The sequence below is a fragment of the Corvus moneduloides genome, chromosome 4 (assembly GCF_009650955.1).
Source record: "Corvus moneduloides isolate bCorMon1 chromosome 4, bCorMon1.pri, whole genome shotgun sequence".
NCBI classification, from domain to species: Eukaryota; Metazoa; Chordata; class Aves; order Passeriformes; family Corvidae; genus Corvus; species Corvus moneduloides.
The window spans coordinates 61,802,637-61,823,757 of NC_045479.1; the positions used below are offsets into that span (position 1 = coordinate 61,802,637).

Genomic DNA, 21,121 nt, shown 5'->3' on the forward strand with positions numbered 1-21,121 from the left:
CCTTTAATTATGAAAATGTAAATTGAGAAAATTCCTGGTCCTGGGATTATGAAAGTTGAAGATCTTAAATAAAATTGTAATAAATATGTTTGCTTAGCAAATGGTGTATATAAAGACATGCTCTATGAAAAGAGAGGGGAGAAAGACGGGGAAAAACAAGAATAAAGGAGAATAAAGGAGAACTGAGGTACATCCCAGGAAATCTGACAGGAGAAGAATAATGAATGTTTAATATTATTTATTAAAATGTCTAGTTTGGAAGAAATGTACTTTCTCTCTCTGCAACTTTTTTGATGGAAACCTTAATTTACATCAGAAGGCAATCTAACTATAGGTCTAGACAAACAAAGGCTGATAACTGTGATTTCAATGCTGTGCAGAGCTTTAGAGAACATTCTGAAGAATAATGCGACAGAATGCAATGCAGCTGTAGCGGGGATAGATGGTGCTGAACCAACCTGATGGGGTTTAGTTGTAGCACCAGAATATTAAAAAATAATCTAAATAGCACACAGTGTGCCATGGTGGGACAGATGTCACTGGTCACCAGGATCCCTTGCAGTGCTCACCCCATTTCCCTGCCGAGGTAACTGTGCCTGTGCTCCCCGTGCTCCAAAGGGCCCGGCCCTTCCACTGCCCCTTGAACCCTTGTGTTCAAGGCTTGTGGGAGCACTCCGCAGAAGGCACTCCGGGAAGTGACGGGCACAGAAGCTGAGAAGATGGAGCAACTGAAAGCATGTGTGCTCACAACCCCAGCTTAAAGTAAGGATTTGGGTGGAAAGGGAATTAATATGAAGATGCTGCAAACCCTTTCAGGTGAACCAGCTGGACCCAGGCTGAGACTGGTGATTGCTGTTTTCCTACTGGACCTCACAGTATCATGAACTTCCCCTCCTAGACTTCTCTTCATATTTCTTCATTAAGTCAGATCTAGTCTTTGCCTAAAAATGGGGTCTCTTCCAAAGTAAACACCCTGTGAGAGCCAGAGAACCAAGAAGTGGCCTTTGCACTTCCTCTTTGCATGCAGCTCCAGCTTCTCCAGGGGTTCCCAGGCTGCTCTTTCAAAACCAGAGAACAAAGGTCAGCATTACGCTGTCTACAGAGGTTTTTTGAGACTATGTTGGGTGTATATATACTCTGTATGTATCTGCAAGTACATCAACTGCACTGAAAGGCAATGGATGAGCTTCAGTTTGACTTAGGGAAGAAGGTGACACCTTGGAAAATTGTTTGAGACCAGGATCTTATATAGAAATTACTCCGAAGTATGAAATCCTATCAGTTCATGCTGTAATCCTCAGTACTTAGCATTTTAATAACATTTTTATACCTGTATTTGTGTCTGAGTACAACTTTAGTGCCTCTAACCTTTGTGAGAACTGCTTGATAGACGAGCAGACACAGGCTTGAACGTCAGCTGCTCACTAGTGTATAAATGATTGATCAGTGTATAAACCTGCTCATCTTCTGGCATCATTGTAAACATACAAATTCTAATAATTTCACAGAGCCTTTTTAGGGATTTATTTAAGATAAACTTGTCAGTCCTCTTCAGGAAAATAGTAGGGCTGTTGGTTGTAGGGGAAGATTTATTTTACTTAATAACATGTCATCTTTGTCCATATGGGCTAAGAATTAACACCTACAGAGCAGCAGGGAGCATACATACAAAACTGAGGCAGACTAAGCAGTGCACTCTTACTCTTTAGACAGCTATTGCCTCTGCTTGGAAGTGCTGTGGCAACATTGCACTGAATACCCAGAGATTTTCAGCCATCATTTAAAATTCAACAATAGGATTCTGCAGGCTAGTTCTGAAAGGGCACAGAAATACCCCCTTAACACTGATACAAATTTTTATTCTCCCAAGCAAACTGCTCCTTAACCATTTAGAATTACTTCTTTCCATGTTGCTAAATCCGGAATTTCTATTAAGGATGCAAACACTGTTTTTGTGGCTGTTCCTATAAGTACAGCACTTTCATACTTTGCCAGCAAGGCTTCTGTACTGAATTTCCAATCAGCTCTTTGACAATGTTTTCGTCTCCTTAACATTTGAAACACGTTGAATGATTTCTAGCACACTTCCACTTTCTCTAGTAGACCAATATTTGTCTCTGCAGGATATATGATGTCTGATCTTTATTGCTTTATCAGTTTTACTTGCAAGGGGTCAGCCGGTTGTTATTGTCAGCTATGATAGTTCTTCAAAGGAAATTTGGCTGTATTTGATACACATCAAACATTAAAACACCTGAAAAATATTGGTTTTAATCTCTGTGGTCAAGAATTAGTATAAGTAAGATTCATGACCATTTAAAAATTGTATGAATTGCTCTAATGGCTAAAATTTACTCCCACCCTCTAATTTTTTTACTGATTTCGTAGGATGAAGCCTGCCCCCCTCTTCTGCATAATCAGGTCCAAAATGCCCAGTGGAAAAAATCTGAGGATTTTGGTTCAATAATCTACTTAAGAATAAAAGAATAGTAGTAAACATTTTGCATAAAATGAGCCCATTTTAGTTATGCCAGTTGAATTTGGTTTCTGAATGTGCTCTTTTTGAAGTAATCACTAAATAACAGAATTACTGTACTCTGCAGAGATTCCAGATGCATCCATTTTAGCAGGCATTTACATAATACTGCTATTTTTCTCAATTCTTATCTGGTGTGCACTCATCTTTCACGTATATCATTATGGTAGAAATGTACAAGTACAGCTAAACTATTGCCTCTGTGTTCAGGAAGCAAGAATATTTCTCCTTTCACGTTTCATTGCTGGTAACAATGCTGGTGGATTTCCTCAGTATTTCAAGATGGTTGTCCACCTGTTAGACCCTACAGTGGGCATTCAGGGTCTCCAGCTCCACCAGACAGTGGGGAGCATCCACACTGCAAAGATCTACCTTTAATGACTGAACTGTCCAAAGGCAGTGAGAAGTTATAAAACCCTTGGAAGAGTGGGGAAGCAAAGCAAAATTACAGGAGGCACAAAGTGTCCTGACCCTGTTAGCTATGAGAACTAGGCTTTTGTATCTGAATTCAACACATATGCAGAAAAGAGAGAGGCTCCTGGTCTCCTTTGCATCTTTGCATCTCCTAGGGAGGAAGGAGGAGATAGCCCTACAACATCCAGATTTTCTCCAGATTTCTGGGTGCCAGTGGCAATGTCCATTTTCTTTCTCAACTGCTGCAGTGAAGAGGCCCAAGGAACTCTTAAAGTGTGTTGCCAAATGGCTCATTCTATAAGCATGGTCTGACACAAAAGATACATCAAGGAGTAAGAAACGTAGCCCCACACAGACAGAGAGCATGTGAAATGCCAGCTGAGCATGAGCTGGAGCCATGCTGCAGACAGCAGGGCTGGACCAGAGGAAACACTGAGCAGGAACAGAGGGGCTGTAACTCCTCTGGGCATGGCAGAGTCAGCACCACTCCTGGAACAGCGTCCAGCTCTGATTCCACATTTTACACAGTGCTGATAACCTGGAGGGGACTCAGGACGTCCTACAGCCTGTGTGATACTGGGGGTGGTTGAAATGGCCATGTTGATCCTTTCAGCCTCTATCAGACACAAAGTCATACAAAGAGCAGAGAGGTTTGTTTTCAGCGTGCACAAAGTAGAGAGGAACAATACATGCAGTGATTAAGAGAGAATCAGTTGGGAGTATCAGAGGGAAATAACATATAGGAACTAGAGTAATGGTCTGTCTTGCATCAAATGCTGTCACCTAGAAAGGTGGAAGTGCTTAGAGATGAAAGAACATTTTAAGATGAATAACTTTGTGCAATGATGTCCTCACACCAGCTCATTATCATCCTCAAAATTTTTAAATTTACAAAACTAGGGTGAAAAATCAGGTTTGTAAAATCAAATGTGCTGTGGTGGTGTAAATACATTCAGTCAAACAGGATTGCAACTAAACACCTATTCTCAGTTTTACCATGTCTGTTGAGTACATTTCATGGTAAATGCTCTTGAAGTAGGTGCATAAAAATATTTCTAACAACTGGAGGGCTTGCATGCCCAATGTCTGAAAGATTAAACATAATAACATGGACCACGTGATATGAACAAAATAATTGATTTATTTTAAAAATATGAATTAAGAAAAAATAACCTCCAGATATAAGAGATAGGAAAAACTGTTAAAATATCTTTGTATTATAATTTCCCTTGTTTTTTTATCATGTATCTTTCTAGTAAATGGAGCCAGGTCACACCTACAGCAATTTTAGTGCAATATTACTCATTAACATCACATCTCTGTTTCCTCTTCCGCTGCTGTTTTTTGGTATTCTATCAAGCAAAACTGTACAAACCTATCAAAGTCAACAGACAGAGACCTAGACAGTCAAGAGCACAACCCTAATTTTCAGTTGCAGCAAACTTGGGCTAAGCAGGGTCATGGTAGAGCCAAGGAACTAAAATATGTGTATGCCCTAGTCTGGGCCTGTCCCAAGGCCAAGCTTCTCAGGCATCCAGGGAGAGGTCAGTGGGAACAACAAACTGGAGTCCACCAAGCTCGTCATTCAGGAGAAGATGAGGGACTCAACAGAAAGTCCAGATCAACTCTGTAAGTGGTCCAGAAATAACATGAACAGTTTTAAGGTTCCAGACTAAAGCCATATAATAATGACTGGCTAAAAAGGTCGACACTGTTAGCACCAAGGAGGTCAGCTTTTACTTTATACTGTAGTAATTTGTACCTGTAACAGAAAGCAGGAAGAGCCAGATATCTCAAACGTCTCATTAGCTATGACTTGAATGTCTCCTTGAATATAACTTTGGGAAACAGGGCTGTTTGCTTTGCTTTCATTTGGATTTTTTTGATAGCTCCTTTATTCTAAAACTACTGACAACAGCCTTTATTTCTGTTGATGCTACACCCAGAAAGAAGGAGGTTACCTTAAATTATTTTCAGGTGTTTTGTTTGCAGATAGAAAATAATTCTGGCATTAGGAAACTGCTGGAGAAGGATCACAACAAGTTCATGATGGAATGAGATAATGAAACTAATGACTTTTTAAATCCCGATAAAGTTTTCCAAGAAAATCACTGGAACTAGCTGCAAGAAGGAACAATTATAGCTCAGTGCTACCAGCTTCCTTTGTGTATGATGACAAGACATCAGGGCTGGTAGAAACATAAGGACAGCCCGGACTGCTCTTGGAACTGGCAGGCTGGACTGGACAGCAGAAATGTCCTCTCGATAGCTGCTCCCAGTCATAGTCCAGATTCTTGGCACAAACCTTCACTATTTCATCTGCATGAACACTTTGTTGAAAAACATTCATTCAAGAGCAGCTAAGTCATGAGCTCTCCCATTCTCTGCTGTTCCTCCTACAAATATGGTTCCTGTCAGTAAGGAAGAGGGATAGTGCAGTATCATAATTTTTGTGTGTCACTAATCCTACCCGGAATGAAATACATGTCAGCTACTTCTGTTTTATACTTCTGTATATTGTGAAACAGCTCTGATTTTTTGTCCAAACTTCAAAACACCTTCTTTAATGCAGCTGCTAGTGATGGTACAGTCAGACTTGTTACCTTGTAGCTCAGTAAACATGGTCTTGCTTGTAACAGGACATAGGCTTCCTTTTAAGTTAACAACACAGGTCTCCAGATCTGTCCAGGCTCACTGTGGACTTGTCTTGACCAGCCTGGAGATTTGCTTGTAGCTTGTAGCATCACTGTCTAATGTCTTTATCCCCCATTCCCATGCATCCTGCCACTCCGCTGCACTACAGAATTTTTCAGCTGTGTACAGAGCCTGTTCAATGCATTGAGTTACCTATACCAGTTAAGAAGCATTTTTGAGGCTGCCTAACTTTTTTTGCTACAAGCTTTCCTATAAGACCCCATCCTTTAAGTCCCTCATATCATGAGCTCATCAAATGGAATGAGAATTTCTCTAACTGAGCAATTGTATGAGAGTCCTTACAGAGGGTAATAGCAAGTAGGATACGTCTTCCTATGAGACAGAAAGCAGTTCACTATGTTCTTCCTTCATTAATCAGTGGGGAACTAGGACTCTTTATTCATAGTCTCCAGCTTCTATAGTTAAGTAATTAATGCATGCGTTTAGGACTAATTTTACTTTCTCATTATAGAAAGTAGAGCTGGAAAGGAACTGTTGGATCAGCTGATGTATCAATCAGTACTATTGCAAGATTGACCTTTATTTAATAAGGTATTTTAATCAGCTTTTGACTTTTAGTCTGGATGTCTCATTTGCCTCTCCTTAAGAGTATCATCATTTAGCATGTTGGCAAAGTAGTTCCTTGACAAAATACTTTTATCAGACCTTAACCTTGGAATACATATTTTAATAGTAATTCCACCATAATTTACTTTTTGTAATTCATCTTTCATTGCTGAACTACAACATATCAACAAAGTCAGTCTCATTCCTTCCCATTTAAAGGACAGAGAAATGCAAAAAGCAAATTATAGATCCAGCATGAGAATCAGGTATCAAACTCTGCTTTCTGAACACCACTCCAAAACTTTTGCCTTAGTTCTATTCAACACCAGGAGAAAAATCTAAGTAGCTTATTGCATACATATGCATGTGCTTCTCACAAGCTCATAAAAACAAAAATAGACATTTTCAAAAGGAAGACCTGGAAGTGTCTTCTAAGTTTGTGTCAAAACCTCTTGACTTCTGATCTCACTCCCCCATTTCTTGTCCTCAGTTTCTACTAAGACCTCCAAAATACTTTGTCATTAGAGATCAGGGCTGGAATCTGAAAACCTTCTACCTAAGGAGAGAACACCCTCAAACCAAGGCAGGCAGATCAGTGTCCTAGAGAGCATACTTTAGAGTGCTGTGGAGGGGGGAGACACAAATCCTCTGGCTGGAGCTGTTCTGCTTTGTATGACAGAATTCCACACACACTGGGCAACAGAGTGCATGGCAGTAAGACACTGTACAGGAAGGTTCTGGATGTGGTCCAGTGGCTGTTCATACACTCCTTGGATGAAACTTCAAACCGTGGACATGGATCCTAGGCAGTGTGGTGAATACCTTCATTCTGGAGAGATTATGCTCTGTTTGATGCCAAACACAACAAAATCTCCACGTTTATATTTATATTCTCTCTTTTAGAATATTATTTATATAATTGAAATTACAGGAAAATGGTTGCCATTATCAAAAGAAGAAAATTTTTTGGAAAAAAGTATAATAAAATCTGTTAGCTTGGCTTCTAGTCGCAGATTTGTAGATTAAATATGTCTGGTACTACTTGTCTACTACTCTTTTACTCAGAGCTACTTGGAGCTTATTGTGGAGGTGATACCTGAAGGAAAGTAGGTTGTAATTGAACAAGGAAATTAAGAAGTGGATCTAATTGCAGTGGTGCTATGATAGATGAGCCACTTATCAGTTGAATCTCAAAGAGAGCATGTGAGCTCTTCTCAGCTGTGGCAAAACCTTGTTCTTGGCTGACATGGCAGGGAATCAAGTTTTGAAGCTAGAAAAGACCAGGAATTCCCAGCCTGGAACCTATGACTGTGGGCTTCAAAGAAGAGTCTGATTTTGCCTTTGAAAAGAAGGGTATCTTAATACTTCTTATTTTGAGTTAAGAGGATAAACCTTTTGACATAGTCTAGGTACCTCTGACCAGGTGCAGCCTGTCAAGAGCATGTGGTGGTCTGTCTATAGCAATCTATCACAGATTCCTCCCCAATGAGTTTCTTGCATATTTCCCTTCTCAAATGGGAATTCAAGTGGCCGAATTTGTTCTGAGTTCATAATCACCTTAAGTGACACAGAGCTACACACGAGAGCAGCAGGAGTCTGAAGTGGGTGATTCTTGGACTCTTTAGAAAAGAAAGAAGGCAGTGGACTAGCAACATGAAGACAAGCACCAGTCTGAAAATGGGAAGAGACTGACAGAAATCTTGCATTTAATTTTTAAAAGTATTTTTATTATTGTATTGTACACGCTAACTGAAATGAAAATGAGCATACAGTGACTTTTTTATGTATCAGGAGGAGTTGGGGTACATAACTTTATGAAAATGGGACTACATAATTATATTGGACAGAGAACATGGGTATACAGAGGTGTATTTGGTTTTCTCTCTGCATTTGTACTCTTTATTACTACGAGGGCTGCTGATAATTCTTTTATGCTTTGTAGCTATCTGGGAAAACTTAAATTTGGTCTCAATATTCATATTAATATACCTAATTTTGAACAAGTTGGCCTGAATGTTTGTGAGTGCATGCCATGGAAACTATATGCTGACAAGCAGGGCTTTGCAATTTTGCAGCAGTTTGCACCTTCCCTGTGACCTGAGCTATTTTCCTTTTGAAGGATGGCAGCTGATGAGTGTTTTGTCATGTCATCCCTCCATGGGGCAGGTGAGCTGCTGTCATTCAGCTTCAGACACAGCTTTTGCAGAAGGTTTGCTGTTGCAGCAGTGATCACATGGGTAGGCTATTCCTGTTTGGAGAAGATGATTCTCTAGCCAAAGGTGCGCAAATCTCCGCGCAATACTACTTTTTTTCTTTGACTGAAAGCTGCTTTGTCACCAAGAAACAACATTCCCTTATTTTCTGTCTTTAGGTGTGTTTATTCTGTGGTGACTGCAGCTCAGAGGTATGGAGCCAGCCTCCAAACAGCCTGGAGAGAAAGGAGGGTGTAAATTGTCAGTCAGCTGGCAAGTTCTGGGTTGGGCATCCTGCACTCAACTCTCTGCAATATGGCTGTTGGGAGCAGCATGGTGTACTTTGAGTCCATGTGAGTTGCAATCACTGGAAGGTAGATGAATCCTTCAAATCTTTTATCTCCCAGCTCCTTTTTTACCTATTTCAGCTCTAGGCTTGTAACTCCAGGAAATCTTTAATGCAAATTGCTTATTTGTGACCCATTGCTTATATTGCTTACATGGGCTCCAAAGATGAATCAAATATTAAGCATAAACAGCTTGTGAAGCTGTTCTGTCCATTGGAAAAGCCACAACTGTTCACAAAGTGCATCATCCACCCGCCCTGACTGATACTACGGAACAGGATAGTGTCTTCTGAATGCTCTTGTATTTATAACTCATAATGCAGATCATATTATCACTTTCTACCATAAACATAGTTGCCTTGCACTCTCAATTTCTTTTGGAAACTTCTCATTTGGTCTCTTCACCCTCTGGCCAAAACTTTAATTTTATGTCATTAAGACATTACAGTTCAAAATGTTACATCGTGTAATTACACATCAAGGTTTATGCCTGATGTTGATGGCTCACTCAAAATGGTGTTGAGGAAGCTTAAAGCTACAATGAATTCTAACTATTTTTGTTAGTGCCCTGTATGACATTACTTTAATGACATACAGGCCTTTAAGTCATTATCATTAGTTCCTATAAATTAAAGAAAACCATGCAACATGGTTCTCTCCCCTCCTTTGCTAATGGCATAAAGTTGATAGGAAAATCTTCTTATAAATACCTTTTTTCCCCTTCAAATGGCAGTTTTTAAAATAAAAAACTTATGAATTATTGTGTAAAATTTGCATGATTAGGGAACTTTATTAAAGAGACTATAAGTTGAAGAAACTCTGCCAAACTTGAGTTACAGTTCTGAAACATGAAAACCACATGGTAATTTACTCTCACACCTAAGCAAATAAGAAATGAGTAAGCACTGTTTTCATCATGCAGTGAAAAAGGAAACTTTCATTTATAGCCATCTTCTGCCACGAATAATTTTAACAGTCAAATTCCTTATTTGCAAGCATTCATTAACCTATGTAAATATACAGAACTGTAGGCATCAAAAGCACAGAGCAGGTTGACAGTTCAGCATGGTAATGAAAACAACAGAGAAGTACAGCTTCTTCTTTTTGAGTCATCTTCTCACATTTTTACCATCCTGTTGTGTTTCATATACATTTAACTGTTTCCGTGCCAACAATGCTCAGACACACCTGTGGCAACATGTACTTGCTTAACTACCATAAACTCTCACTAATGAGCCTGTGGGAGCTGATCTGCATCAAAGCCTCCAGACAAAACTACCTGATTAAGAAAACAACTGCCCAGATGACTGATCATTGCCTAATAATTTCTTGCTCTTGAAGTTTTTTTCCACGTAAATAAACACTGTTGTGATTCTTGTACTTAATTTATTGTGTCTTACCCACTGCTGAGCTAATGCATCATGTCACCCACATGCATGGGGCAAAATCCCAGCAGCAGAGGGTGAGCTGACAGGGCAAGTAGAGGTTCATCTCAGGTACAGTGTTGACTGCTTTCCAGGTGCATTGTCCTGTAAAGCCATGATGGAGCCATGACTGTCCTTTAAGGGGATACATTTCTTATCACAGGTTATGGGATGCCCAGGCCAACACCACCACAAAGGGGAAGGAGTCCCTGGGATCCCACTCAATGGACAGCTGTGACCACCCAGACATAGTTTTTGCCCCTTGGAAGGCAGCAGCAGCACAAAGATTCCTCTTGGAGAAAGGGATATTCCTCATCCATACTTGCTATCCAGAAGCAAAAGCCAGCACAAGCCTGAAGGCAGATCTCATGTAGATGAGGAGGGGGAAGAAAGGATGGGAAAGTATCTAATATTCATGACTACTTGTTATAAGGGCTTTGACTTCACACGGTAACAGCAGCTTGGAAAGCTGAGGGAAGTATTGCTTATATCCATAGTCTTATCTTTTTTGTCTATATGGGAGACATGCTAGTGCTCTTTGCATATGGCAGTATTTTCACATCCTGACCCATTCCAAGAGATGCATGGGTACTCTGCATGTGAACTAATGCTGATGAACAGTTCTGCACTATCTCTTAATCTGAAAGGGGACAAGGGGACGTAGTTTATGGGATAAATGTCAAAGTACTCACGCATGTTCAGTGTGCAAGGGTACAGACAGATGCCACTGCCATGTTCTGCTGTGTCTCCTTGGGGCTGAGGCTGTGCCTGCTGGCAACACATGCAGGTGGGGGAATGCTGGGGGCTCAGGGGAATTTAGACTTGCCCTGTTGTTGCTTAGCAGAAGCTTTTTGTGACAAGAGGGGAGAGAATATCCTTTTTAGAAGCCAAGTTGACTCTTTTTCACTTAATTTGAAAGAGAGTTTAAAAAGTGGTGATCATTAGGCTTGACTGTGAAGGGCAGAACGGGGTAGGTCCCTTTTTGTTGGGTTCTGGTTTGTTTTGAAGCCAGTGGTGTGGTAGGTTTCTGTGTTTATTCCAAGGAAATTGAGATGCTGAATGATTTTTTCTGACATGCTGTGGACCAAATGTTCTGGCAGGGGTTTGTGCCAGCGATGTGAGAGGTGATGAGGCTCCAGAAACTGTTTTCTGCTCACAAACAGAAACAGGTGCCAAAACAGATGTGTTTCTTTGATACAAGTAGTTGTTGGGTACATGAGCTCTATATGGTATAGACAAATCAGACATAGTGGCAGTGCCAAAAGCACTTGTGGCATAGCTGTGAATGCCCTTCTGATAAGTATCTTGATTTTCAAATGCAGATGAATATTATTCTTACAGGAAATGGCCACAGTGATAGTCCTTGAAGCTGATGCCCTCAGTTTACCTGCAGGACAGATGTACACATGCATTTGCTACACGCTTGACACACACTTCCTTAGCTCACAATAGTAGGCTCCACCCTGGTCTGGAATCATATGTGAAATTCAATCTTCAAGTCCATTTATCTTTGGGCTGAGTGTGCTGACTGCACTCCAGCAAGCGGGGCCACTGTACTGGTGCTGTCAGGTGTAGAGATAATGGTCCTTCTGGAGCAGGACTGAGACCAGCTATTTTCATACAACATAGGCTGCCAAACAGCAATCTAGTGGTGAAAGGCTCCTAATATCTTTGCTGTTATTAGAAGCAGCCCACAAAACTACAAAGGTAGTAGATGAGCTGAATGCAGAATCCTGTACTTGGGGCAGTCAGTGAAACTAGCAGGGGATCAATTTGAAACAGATAAAAGAAAGTACTTCTGTAGCAGCCAGTAGTGAGCTTCAGGAGCTTGCTGCCACACAGTGCTGGAGAAACTGACAGTATCAGTAGGTTTAGAGGGGATTAGACAGATTCAGGGACAACAGGCCCATTAAAGATAAGGAAGGGACATACCCTCTGTGGTATCTATCACATCAGATACTCAGCTGGGATGCCAGGGGAGCACAAGGGGAAGGGGCTGCTTGCAGGCAGGATGCAGGCTTGCACACACTTACTAATAAACATCTCTTCCTGAAACTGTGATAAATTACTGGTCCAAGCCAGTTTCATGTACGTAATCTAGAAATGAGTTTTATCCCCAAAGCACTGCATGAGTATTCAATTACTACATCATCCTAGATTTCCATGAGCTGACTTATGAGCTCAAAGCAGCACACTCAGACAAGAACTAGGATTCTTCTTCATTCCAGGCTCTGATCCTCAGCCTACCAGTTCTTTGCTGTATGGGCAATCCCATTACACAGCTCATTGCCAGCCCCCAGCACTCTGCCCTTACTGTGTACTGTGCTAACACATATGCCCTACTACAGACATTCATATTACACTGCATGATCCTAAAGGAACCAAGTGATCAAATCTTGCACGAGGTACAGAAAAAGATGGAGACAGTGAAAATTAAATACCAATGAATTACTGTACAAGTGAGTAACACAATAACATCCCATCTACAGCTCTAAAAGCTAAGGATAAGTCATGCATAGTGCAGAAATTATGGCAATTCTGGGCTTTCTTAGACTTTTGGATGCTGAAAAGCAAAACTTCCTCTTCCCCTTGCATTTATTCTTTCCCAGAAATGTAGGAAGTAAGCCAGCATGCCAATTTTTAAGCATAAAATAAAATGAAATTGAAACTGATTATTGTTTTTAAACAATTGCCCTTGAGGCCACCCAACAATAGTGTTTCTAAAGCGGTCCTACCTTTGTTTTCCAACTTGAGCTCCTCTGCTAGCAAGCTGTCTTGTCTGTTTCCAAGCACAAATGCCAGAAATGAGAGGATCAGGGCATCCAAGATTCCAATAATTGCCAGGATATACGCCCAGCGGACTGAACAAGCCCCCAGCGTGTACTTGTCTGTCTTTTCACCACACATCCGTTTTACCTCATCTGAATCCCAGCCATCAGGAAAAATCATACAACCCAGGACGAGACAGGCAGCTTGGAGAAAAAAGAAAAGGAGAACAATGGGATAATGAGACCGAGCTATCATTTTGATGAGAACCTACAAAGTTATCATTAAAGCAGTAGACTTTTTCATCCTGAACTTTAAAGCTAGGTTACTAAAAAACAAGCCACAGAATTACACACTGTGATTAAGTATTTAACATAAAAACCTAAGATGCAACATCAATTGCACACCTTGCTTAAAAAACCTGTTACATCCTGAATCCCTGGTCAGGTTTTGCATCAGTACAATCACATTTTCCTGATATGACCAATTTCTTCAATGCATTTTGAAAGGACCACACAAAACCAAAAGGGAAAATGGTTAATAACCTGGATATTCAAAGGTAGCCCTGGATTACTGTCAAGTCATCAGTCAAACGAACAGTTTAACAGAGAGGAAAAAAGCTACCTATCATTTCTGGTGATCTGCCCTTTTATCCTAACCCATAAACACTGGACTTGCTCACTATCCAGCCCAAGGCAGAGTTTGATACATTTCAAGTGTTGCCTCGCAGAGGGCACCTCCACCCCAGCGCCTGCCTGGGCTGTCCCTCCTAAGCACTGTGTAGCCCTTCATGGTAACAGTCCAGTCATGGGAGCTATCCCACCACATCTGTAACTGCAATGAGATCAAAGCCCTGTGACTCCACGCAGATCTCTAGTTCATCCTGTTTGTCCTCCATACTGCAAGCATTGGTGTCCAGGCACTTCATGGAAACACTCGATTGTGTCAATATCCCAGCAGGGGTGCAAAGGGATAGCCCATAGTCCTGTCCTGGGCTTACATCTTTGGCCACCTGTCCTGTGCTTTGAGATGCTCTCTCTTAAGCCTTCTTTCGTTACTGGGGTGGTTGCTGTAGTTTTTCCCTCATCTTATGTCTGTCAAGCCTGGCTATGTCCCCATCCTCCTTCAAATCTAGTTTAAAGCTCTCTCAACAAGTGCTGCTGACTCCTGAGATAAGATTCTTTTGGACTGGTGGACCTTATTTGTTGCCAGCAGGCTCGCTGTTGTATAAACTGGCCTATGATCAAAAATCTCCAAATTCTTCTGGTAACATCTGTCTTGAAGTCAGGTAGAGTCGCCTTCAGCAGGAAAGGATAGAATATAAAAATAAAGGAACATAAGAGAATTCTAAAAATAATGATTATGTTGAATGGGTTAATTCCTCAGTTTTTATTGCATTTAAGAGAATCAGAAAATCTGTATGCTTCCAGCAATTATCTGTAGTGCCTTTTCTGACTTGGAAACAGCCTCATTTCCAACATTAGCCCTTCTTTCTTAGTAGGGGTGATGAGAAACAGTGGAGCCTAAACCATCTTTTATAAGTCTTAATATTATATTGATGCAATATGCTCAAAATTGCAGGTGTATGTGCTAATTGAAAAGAATACATTGTGTGGCTTTCAGCCTTTTAAGTTTTTGTTGCGACAGATGTCTGCTTGCAAACCACAGTTTATACATCAAGTAGCTTGCGCAACCAACAGCTGCTGTCGCTGTGGGAACTGCAACAGGTTTCTTATCTTTTCAGGACAAGCATAGACACTACCATTTTACACACCTCTAATGGCCACAAAATAAAACAAGACTCACACTGGATCACTGTGATGAAATACTGGAACAGGGATGTATAACAAGAGTTTAGGAATGGTAGTTTCCTTTGACAGCTACACAATTGCTGTAGACAATGTCCTGAAAGCATGTCTCCAGAAAATGTTTGACATCGAGTAAAAGATGCACCCAAGGCATTTGACAAATTCCTTCTCAACAGCTCATTTGTGTGAAAATAAAACAGCTTATAATACTTTTAAGGACAATTAGGCTTAGAAACATGGGTGATTAGATAAGGACCAATCTACTCAGAACATGCAGGTTGGACAAATCGTAAATTATGTATTGCCTGCCTTAACTCATTTACACAATTACGTAAGATCTTTCAAATGCCTTAGAGACAAACAGTACAATAATTTATTTTCTTGAGCTGGTTACATGCACTTCCAGAAAGTGGAGTTGCCCTCACACTTGCAAGGAACTCCACTGAAATGATGCAGCAAATCTGCAAACTTCTTGTGTTCATAAAATGTCCATATTTACTCAGCTAACTGTTGACAAAGTTTCATTTACTATATAATAGCAACTAACAAAGCAAGTTTACTTTCATTAATCATCCTCAACATGTGAGGAAGCTTAATGCTCAGTTAATGATCAACAGATATGGGATTTTTCTGCTAATTGTGCATGAATAGTTGCCAAATACCGACATGTCTGTGGTTTTTTATTACACAGCAGATCAGATGTGTTCTTAGTACTTCCTAAAAGTAATTTAACTTTGTTCTTTTACACCTAGGTAATTAAAAAAATGGACCCTTATCTCAGGAATTCAGTGCAAAGCTTCCCAGCTGTGTTCCTCAGATTTCCAATTAACTCATCTTTCCTGAATTCTGTTCCTGCATTCTTTTATATATTTGCCTAATTTTCTGGAGTCATTCTGTTGGTTGCAGTTGGACTTCTCTTGGTAATAAGACGCACAGGTAAATGGCGGCTGGACTAGATTCCTTTGCATAAAGACATATCAATGAGGGGATATTATTATTTTCTATTTTTCCTATACAGTTAAGATGCTGTCTACTAGATCACTACTTAGTCAACATCTTCAGATGAAGGAATCATACTTTACCTGTAGATGTGAACATAAGTAAGATTAGTAAACCTTGAGTTTTTACTTCTTGAAGGAATATTTTGCACTGAATGCCTTTAAGATTACAGACTTGCTCAATAATATAAACAGGTAATGATTCTTTTATCAGCTACAAGATTGAAAAGACAGATATGAAATCCACCTACAGATCTCTTTTTCACTGCTAGAAATGTTTACATTTAAATTCTTCTAAAGACGATTAGAAGACTTTTCTTTAAAAGGAAATTACTTTCAGTTTTATACAAATTTGAAATATGGAAATAATTTTATGCAATTTCAGTGAAACTGCTAAGAGATGATTTTATAACACTAACATGGGTCTCATATCTTTGCCTAAACTTCCGTTGTCTCTAATGGCAACATTACTGCAATGGAAATGTAATAAAAGCTACTACTGTTTTACTATTAAGTAGCAATAGTGTTCTAATGAATTAAGAAAGTTCTGGATTTGAAAAGTTCATAAATGAAAACCCTTAAATCATCAGTTCCTGCAGACTCTTTGATTCAAGTAAGAAGAAAGTTATATCTATAGTGGTAGAAAGCAGTCTTCTGTGTGTGGTCTGGACACATTGGATCAGCACCACCTTTCTGAGACTGCAGACGGCCCGGCCTAGGACCTCTGTAGCTAACCAAGGGCCTTCATGATAAGCAGCTAGGGGAAATTGATAAATGACTGACTAGTGTCACTGACATCATTCAGAACCATTTGGGCAACTGTAAAACTTACAAGAATCATATCCACATTGTTTTTCCTTTGGTTGCTTGAGAAAGCTCCTGGCAGGATTATTATCTTTGTAATGATGGCCCTGGCTTTCCTCCATTACTTCCTCTCCTGTGATGACAAGGTGACTTGCTTAGCAGATGGGGGAAAGGCTGTGGGTGTTGTCTACCTACACTTTACTAAAGTCTTTGAGACTTTTCCCACAGTATTCTCCTGGATATACTGGCTGGTCATGGCTTGGACTACCATAATTTTTGCTGGATAAAAAAAAACTGTCTGGATAGCCAAGCCCAGAGAGTGATAGTGAATGGAGCTAAACCCAGGTGGTGGCTGGTCACAAGTGGTGTTCTCCAGGGCTCAGTACTAGGACCACCCCTGTTTAATACCTTTATCAATGACCAGGACAAGGGGATTGAATGTACCCACACAGAGTTTGCAGATTACTCCAAGTTGGGCAGGAGTGCTGATTTGCTGGAGGGCAGGAAGGCTCTGCAGAGGCATCTGGACAGGCTGGATGGATGGGGCAAGGCCAACTGTGTGAGGTTCAACAAGGCCATGTGTTGGGTCCTGCCCTTAGGCCACAACAACTCCATGGAATGTTGCAGAGTGGGGCAGAGTGGTTGGAAAGAGGCCCAGAGGAAAAGGACCTGGGGGTGCTGGTTAACAGTGGCTGAGCATGAGCCTGTGTGTGCCCAGGTGGGCAAGAAGGCCAATGGCATCCTGACTGTATCTGCAGGATGTGGCCAGCAGGACCAGGGCAGTGATTGTCCCTCTGTACTTGGCACTGGTGAGGCCACACCTGGAATCCCATGTCCAGGTTTGGGCCCCTCACTACAAGACAGACATTCTCGTGCTGCAGTGTGTCCAGAGAAGGGTAAGACAGCTGGTGAGGGGTCTGGAGCACAAGTCTAATGAGGAGCAGCTGGGGGAGCTGGAGTTGCTCAGTCTGGAGAAAAGCAGACTCAGGGGAGACCTTATCACTCTCTACAACTGCCTGAAAGGAGGCTGCAGACAGGTGGGGGTTGGTCTGTTCTCTTAAGTAACCAGCAACAGGATAAGAGGAAATGGCCTCAGGTTGCACCAGGGGAGGTTTAGATTGGATATTAGGAAAAATTTCTTCACTTAAAAGCTTGTCAAGTATTGGAAGAGGCTGTACATGGAAGTGGTGGAGTCACCATCCTTGGAGATATTTAAAAGATGTCTAGATGTGGGGATTAGGGACATGGTTTAGTAGTGAACTTGGCAGTGTAGAATTAAAGGCTGGACTCAATGATCTTAGTGATCCAATTTAAATGACTCTATGATTCTATGATTCCTGTAAGACATGGAGTAAGAATCATAGAACGCTTGTGTTGGAAGATGATCTTTAAAAACCATTTAGTTCACCCACTAGGTTGCTCAGAGCCCCATCCAGTCCAGCCTTAAACATTTCCAGGGATGGTATCTACAAGTTTTCTGGGCAACCTCTTCCACTGTCTCACCACCCAACCCGTTGTTTTCTCCTACATATTGGACTCTGGTGACAATTTTCAAGCTTTTAAAAAATGATTAATAAGCAGTAGTTAAACATGCCTTATATTTTTTCTTGTTTTCTTAAAAAGCTTTTGCTCGTGTGAACAGCTAGCAGAAACTGTCACATGGTTTTCCTTTAGGGCTTTAAGTGACAAGACAAATTATTCATAGTAGGAGAGAGAGCCCAGGATTTTTACCTCCTGGGATGAAAGGATGCAGATACAACACTTCCAGAGATTGGAAACAGACACTGAATTGTTGCTGGCACTGACAGACTTGTGACTCTGACCAAGCTAATATTATCACAGCCTGTGCTCTGTGCATGAGCTCAAATGGTAATTAGCAAACAAGTAGCTCACGATCCTATGGTTGTGCCAAATATGGTGACAGATTAATATTATATCATTGCATGAAATGAGGTTCTATTTATAAAAAAAGCTGACTGCTATGCAGGAAACCAGTGCTGAGAAATTCCCGCTGGCAGGACTCCTCTCTCATCTTCATTCTTTTCCTGACAACAGACCAAATTTGCTTGCGTGTAGAGAGAGTATGATGATGGCAAGTTTCCTGATAAAGGAGTAAAAAAAATAGAATGGGAATTATGCTGACCATCTCTTTTCTTTCCATGCCCACACATGCAAGAGTCTTCAAACCTCTGTGGTTCCAAAACACAAGAGGTTGTTTCTTTTTTCCCTAAATGGTATTTACAAAAACAGTGACCCATTAAATCTCCAGTAAACTGAATAGAGATTTTGCCAGCCATGTTGGTGGTTAGGATTAGTCTTTCAGGAGCTTGTAGCTGGGAAAGAAGGAAGTGCTGAGTGGAGGTGGCTGAAGACACACTGAAGGTGGCTGAAGACACAGGGTCAAATTTAGTCCTGAGTGAAGACCGAGGTTACATGCCCATCAGCTGAGATTGATGCAAGTGATATGGACTGCACTGCTGAGTGGGGCAATAATCCTCTCTCTATATAATGCTGTTTATATTTATGTCATGGCTTGGAGGAAATGTGCAATTTTGAAGCAAATTCCATGATTCTCTCCATTTACTCATTCCATCCACAGAAACAGTTCTGCTGCATGCAAAACAGAGTATTTCTGGAGGAGCCTTCATTTCCAAAAGTTCTTCAACACTGAGTGGGGACCTTAAAATTCTGTCTCAATGTGTGGGCTTCATCACCACAAAACGTGTGCCTAAGAGAAAGCTCTTGAACTATGAAAAGCTTCCATAATACCTGAAATAGTTCTTGTGCAATAAAAAGAGGCAAATGTCATGTACCACTTCTTACTCTATGCCGTGTTTGAAGGCTGCCAGATGCAACGTCCACCTTTGAAGAGGCTCTTCAGAGAGGTGCCAGCTGGCTCCCCAGGAGATGACACAGCCTGTTAATTTACGCATAAGCAGACAGAAAATTCCTGGTTGTGCTCATAGATAGGTGCTAACCACATGACTACTGTTGAGTATGAGGCAGTCAGTGAGAAAAGTGTAATGAAATTTAAGATATAAGGGCAGTGCTCTTAGAGAGCTGGAGTGGTAAAATCCTATCTGGACTTCTGTGCCCTGAGCTTCCATGTGGGACAAGGGAGGTGCCCTGTGGAATTGCTCCAGGACATTGATGTGATGCTCTCAGCAACCTCCTCCCCACAAGTGAAGGAGCAAAGGTTTGTGTGTTAATCTTCCTTCAAAAAACTTCAAACAACATGTATGATGGGGGCATTTGCTCTGGGAAACAGAACTATTTCTGATTTGAAGTAAAACCCTAAAGCCCCATGTGATGAGGATATGCAAGGCTTCATCAGTAACTACTTTAACCTACTTATTCTCTTATTTCATGTCTTCTTACTTGGTAATATAGACAATTCTGAATCTCTCTGTTACAGTGCGGATGCTGTAACACGCGTATCAAACAAGGAGACCTGTGGAAAGGATATATATGGACCGATTCTTGATAGATGTTTCAGAGATGTTTATTTCTCCAGCCGCATGGCCGGGGCTCTGCCGAGGAGCTGCTCAATCACAGGACCCGAGGGTCCTTCTGCCAGCGCAGGGAACACAAAACAACCAATGGGGAACGAGGCTGACCAGGGGCAGGGAAACCCCGTGTCTGTGCCCTCAGGGCCCCTCTCCCAGGGCTCCATGGCAGGGGGGAAGGGACCCCGACATTTCACCTGTTTATTTTTAACTAAAAGAGATTTAAAACTTAATATTGAAAACAACTGGATAAACATAACAAGAACAGTTTCAAAACAAAACAAGCCACCCTCCTGAGTCTTTAAATGTCCAAACAGATTCTCTGGAACATCTTAAGGCCGACAGAAGGGAGACAGGACTCTCCGGGCATACTTTGTGGGGAAACTGAGGCAGGAGAGGGTTTCTTCCATTTGTGCCTGTTGGAACTCTAAACAATATTTAATTTCTTCCCTCCCCCTCTTCATCCCCCACTCGGCATTGGAAAGGGATTTTTGGGGAAACAATTGACAAAGGCATGGTTTTGTGAGGGAAACCATGGGTGAAAAAACAGATTGGGAATACACTGGGGGTAATAGGATATAGGATAAAAGGGAAAGGTGGGATTAGGAAAGGGAGACTGTAGGGGGGCTTATAATGGAGATATTGTCTAACATGACTATGATTTTTAGCATATATACTGCCTTTTACAGAAACACCATCAGGCCCAGTGACCTCTGCTGCTTGTAACCCTCTTCTACCTTGCACAATTTTGAACTCTACCACTTCCCCATCTTCCAAGCTTGGGATGCATATTTCAGGGTTATTCTTTTTAACAGAAGTTCTATGAACGAATATGTCTTCTTGGTTGTCACATCTTGTTATAAACCATAATTTTGTTTAACATTATACCATTTTACTATTCCTAAAACCTTAGCTATGGTGATTTTTTCCTTTTTTCGAGTGGCTGCTGTTTTCTGCCTCGCTGTGTTTTTGCTTTCTCTTTTGCTTTCACTCCCATGTTGGAATTTCCAGGGTTGTCAGTGCTGCCAGGGCCGTCAGGGCTGCTCGTGCCTGTGCGCTCTTCCT

General features: G+C 41.1%; 1 protein-coding gene across 3 annotated transcripts in view; it reads right to left on the reverse strand.

Moving 5' to 3' along the window:
* LHFPL3 (LHFPL tetraspan subfamily member 3) overlaps positions 1-21,121 on the reverse strand; it is a 244,467-nt gene that overhangs the window by 66,531 nt on the left and 156,815 nt on the right. For all 3 annotated transcript variants that reach the window (XM_032105840.1, XM_032105839.1, XM_032105838.1), the window contains exon 2: positions 12,910-13,146. In XM_032105840.1, the coding sequence (XP_031961731.1) occupies positions 12,910-13,146 (237 nt within the window). The remainder of the gene's footprint in view (positions 1-12,909; positions 13,147-21,121) is intronic.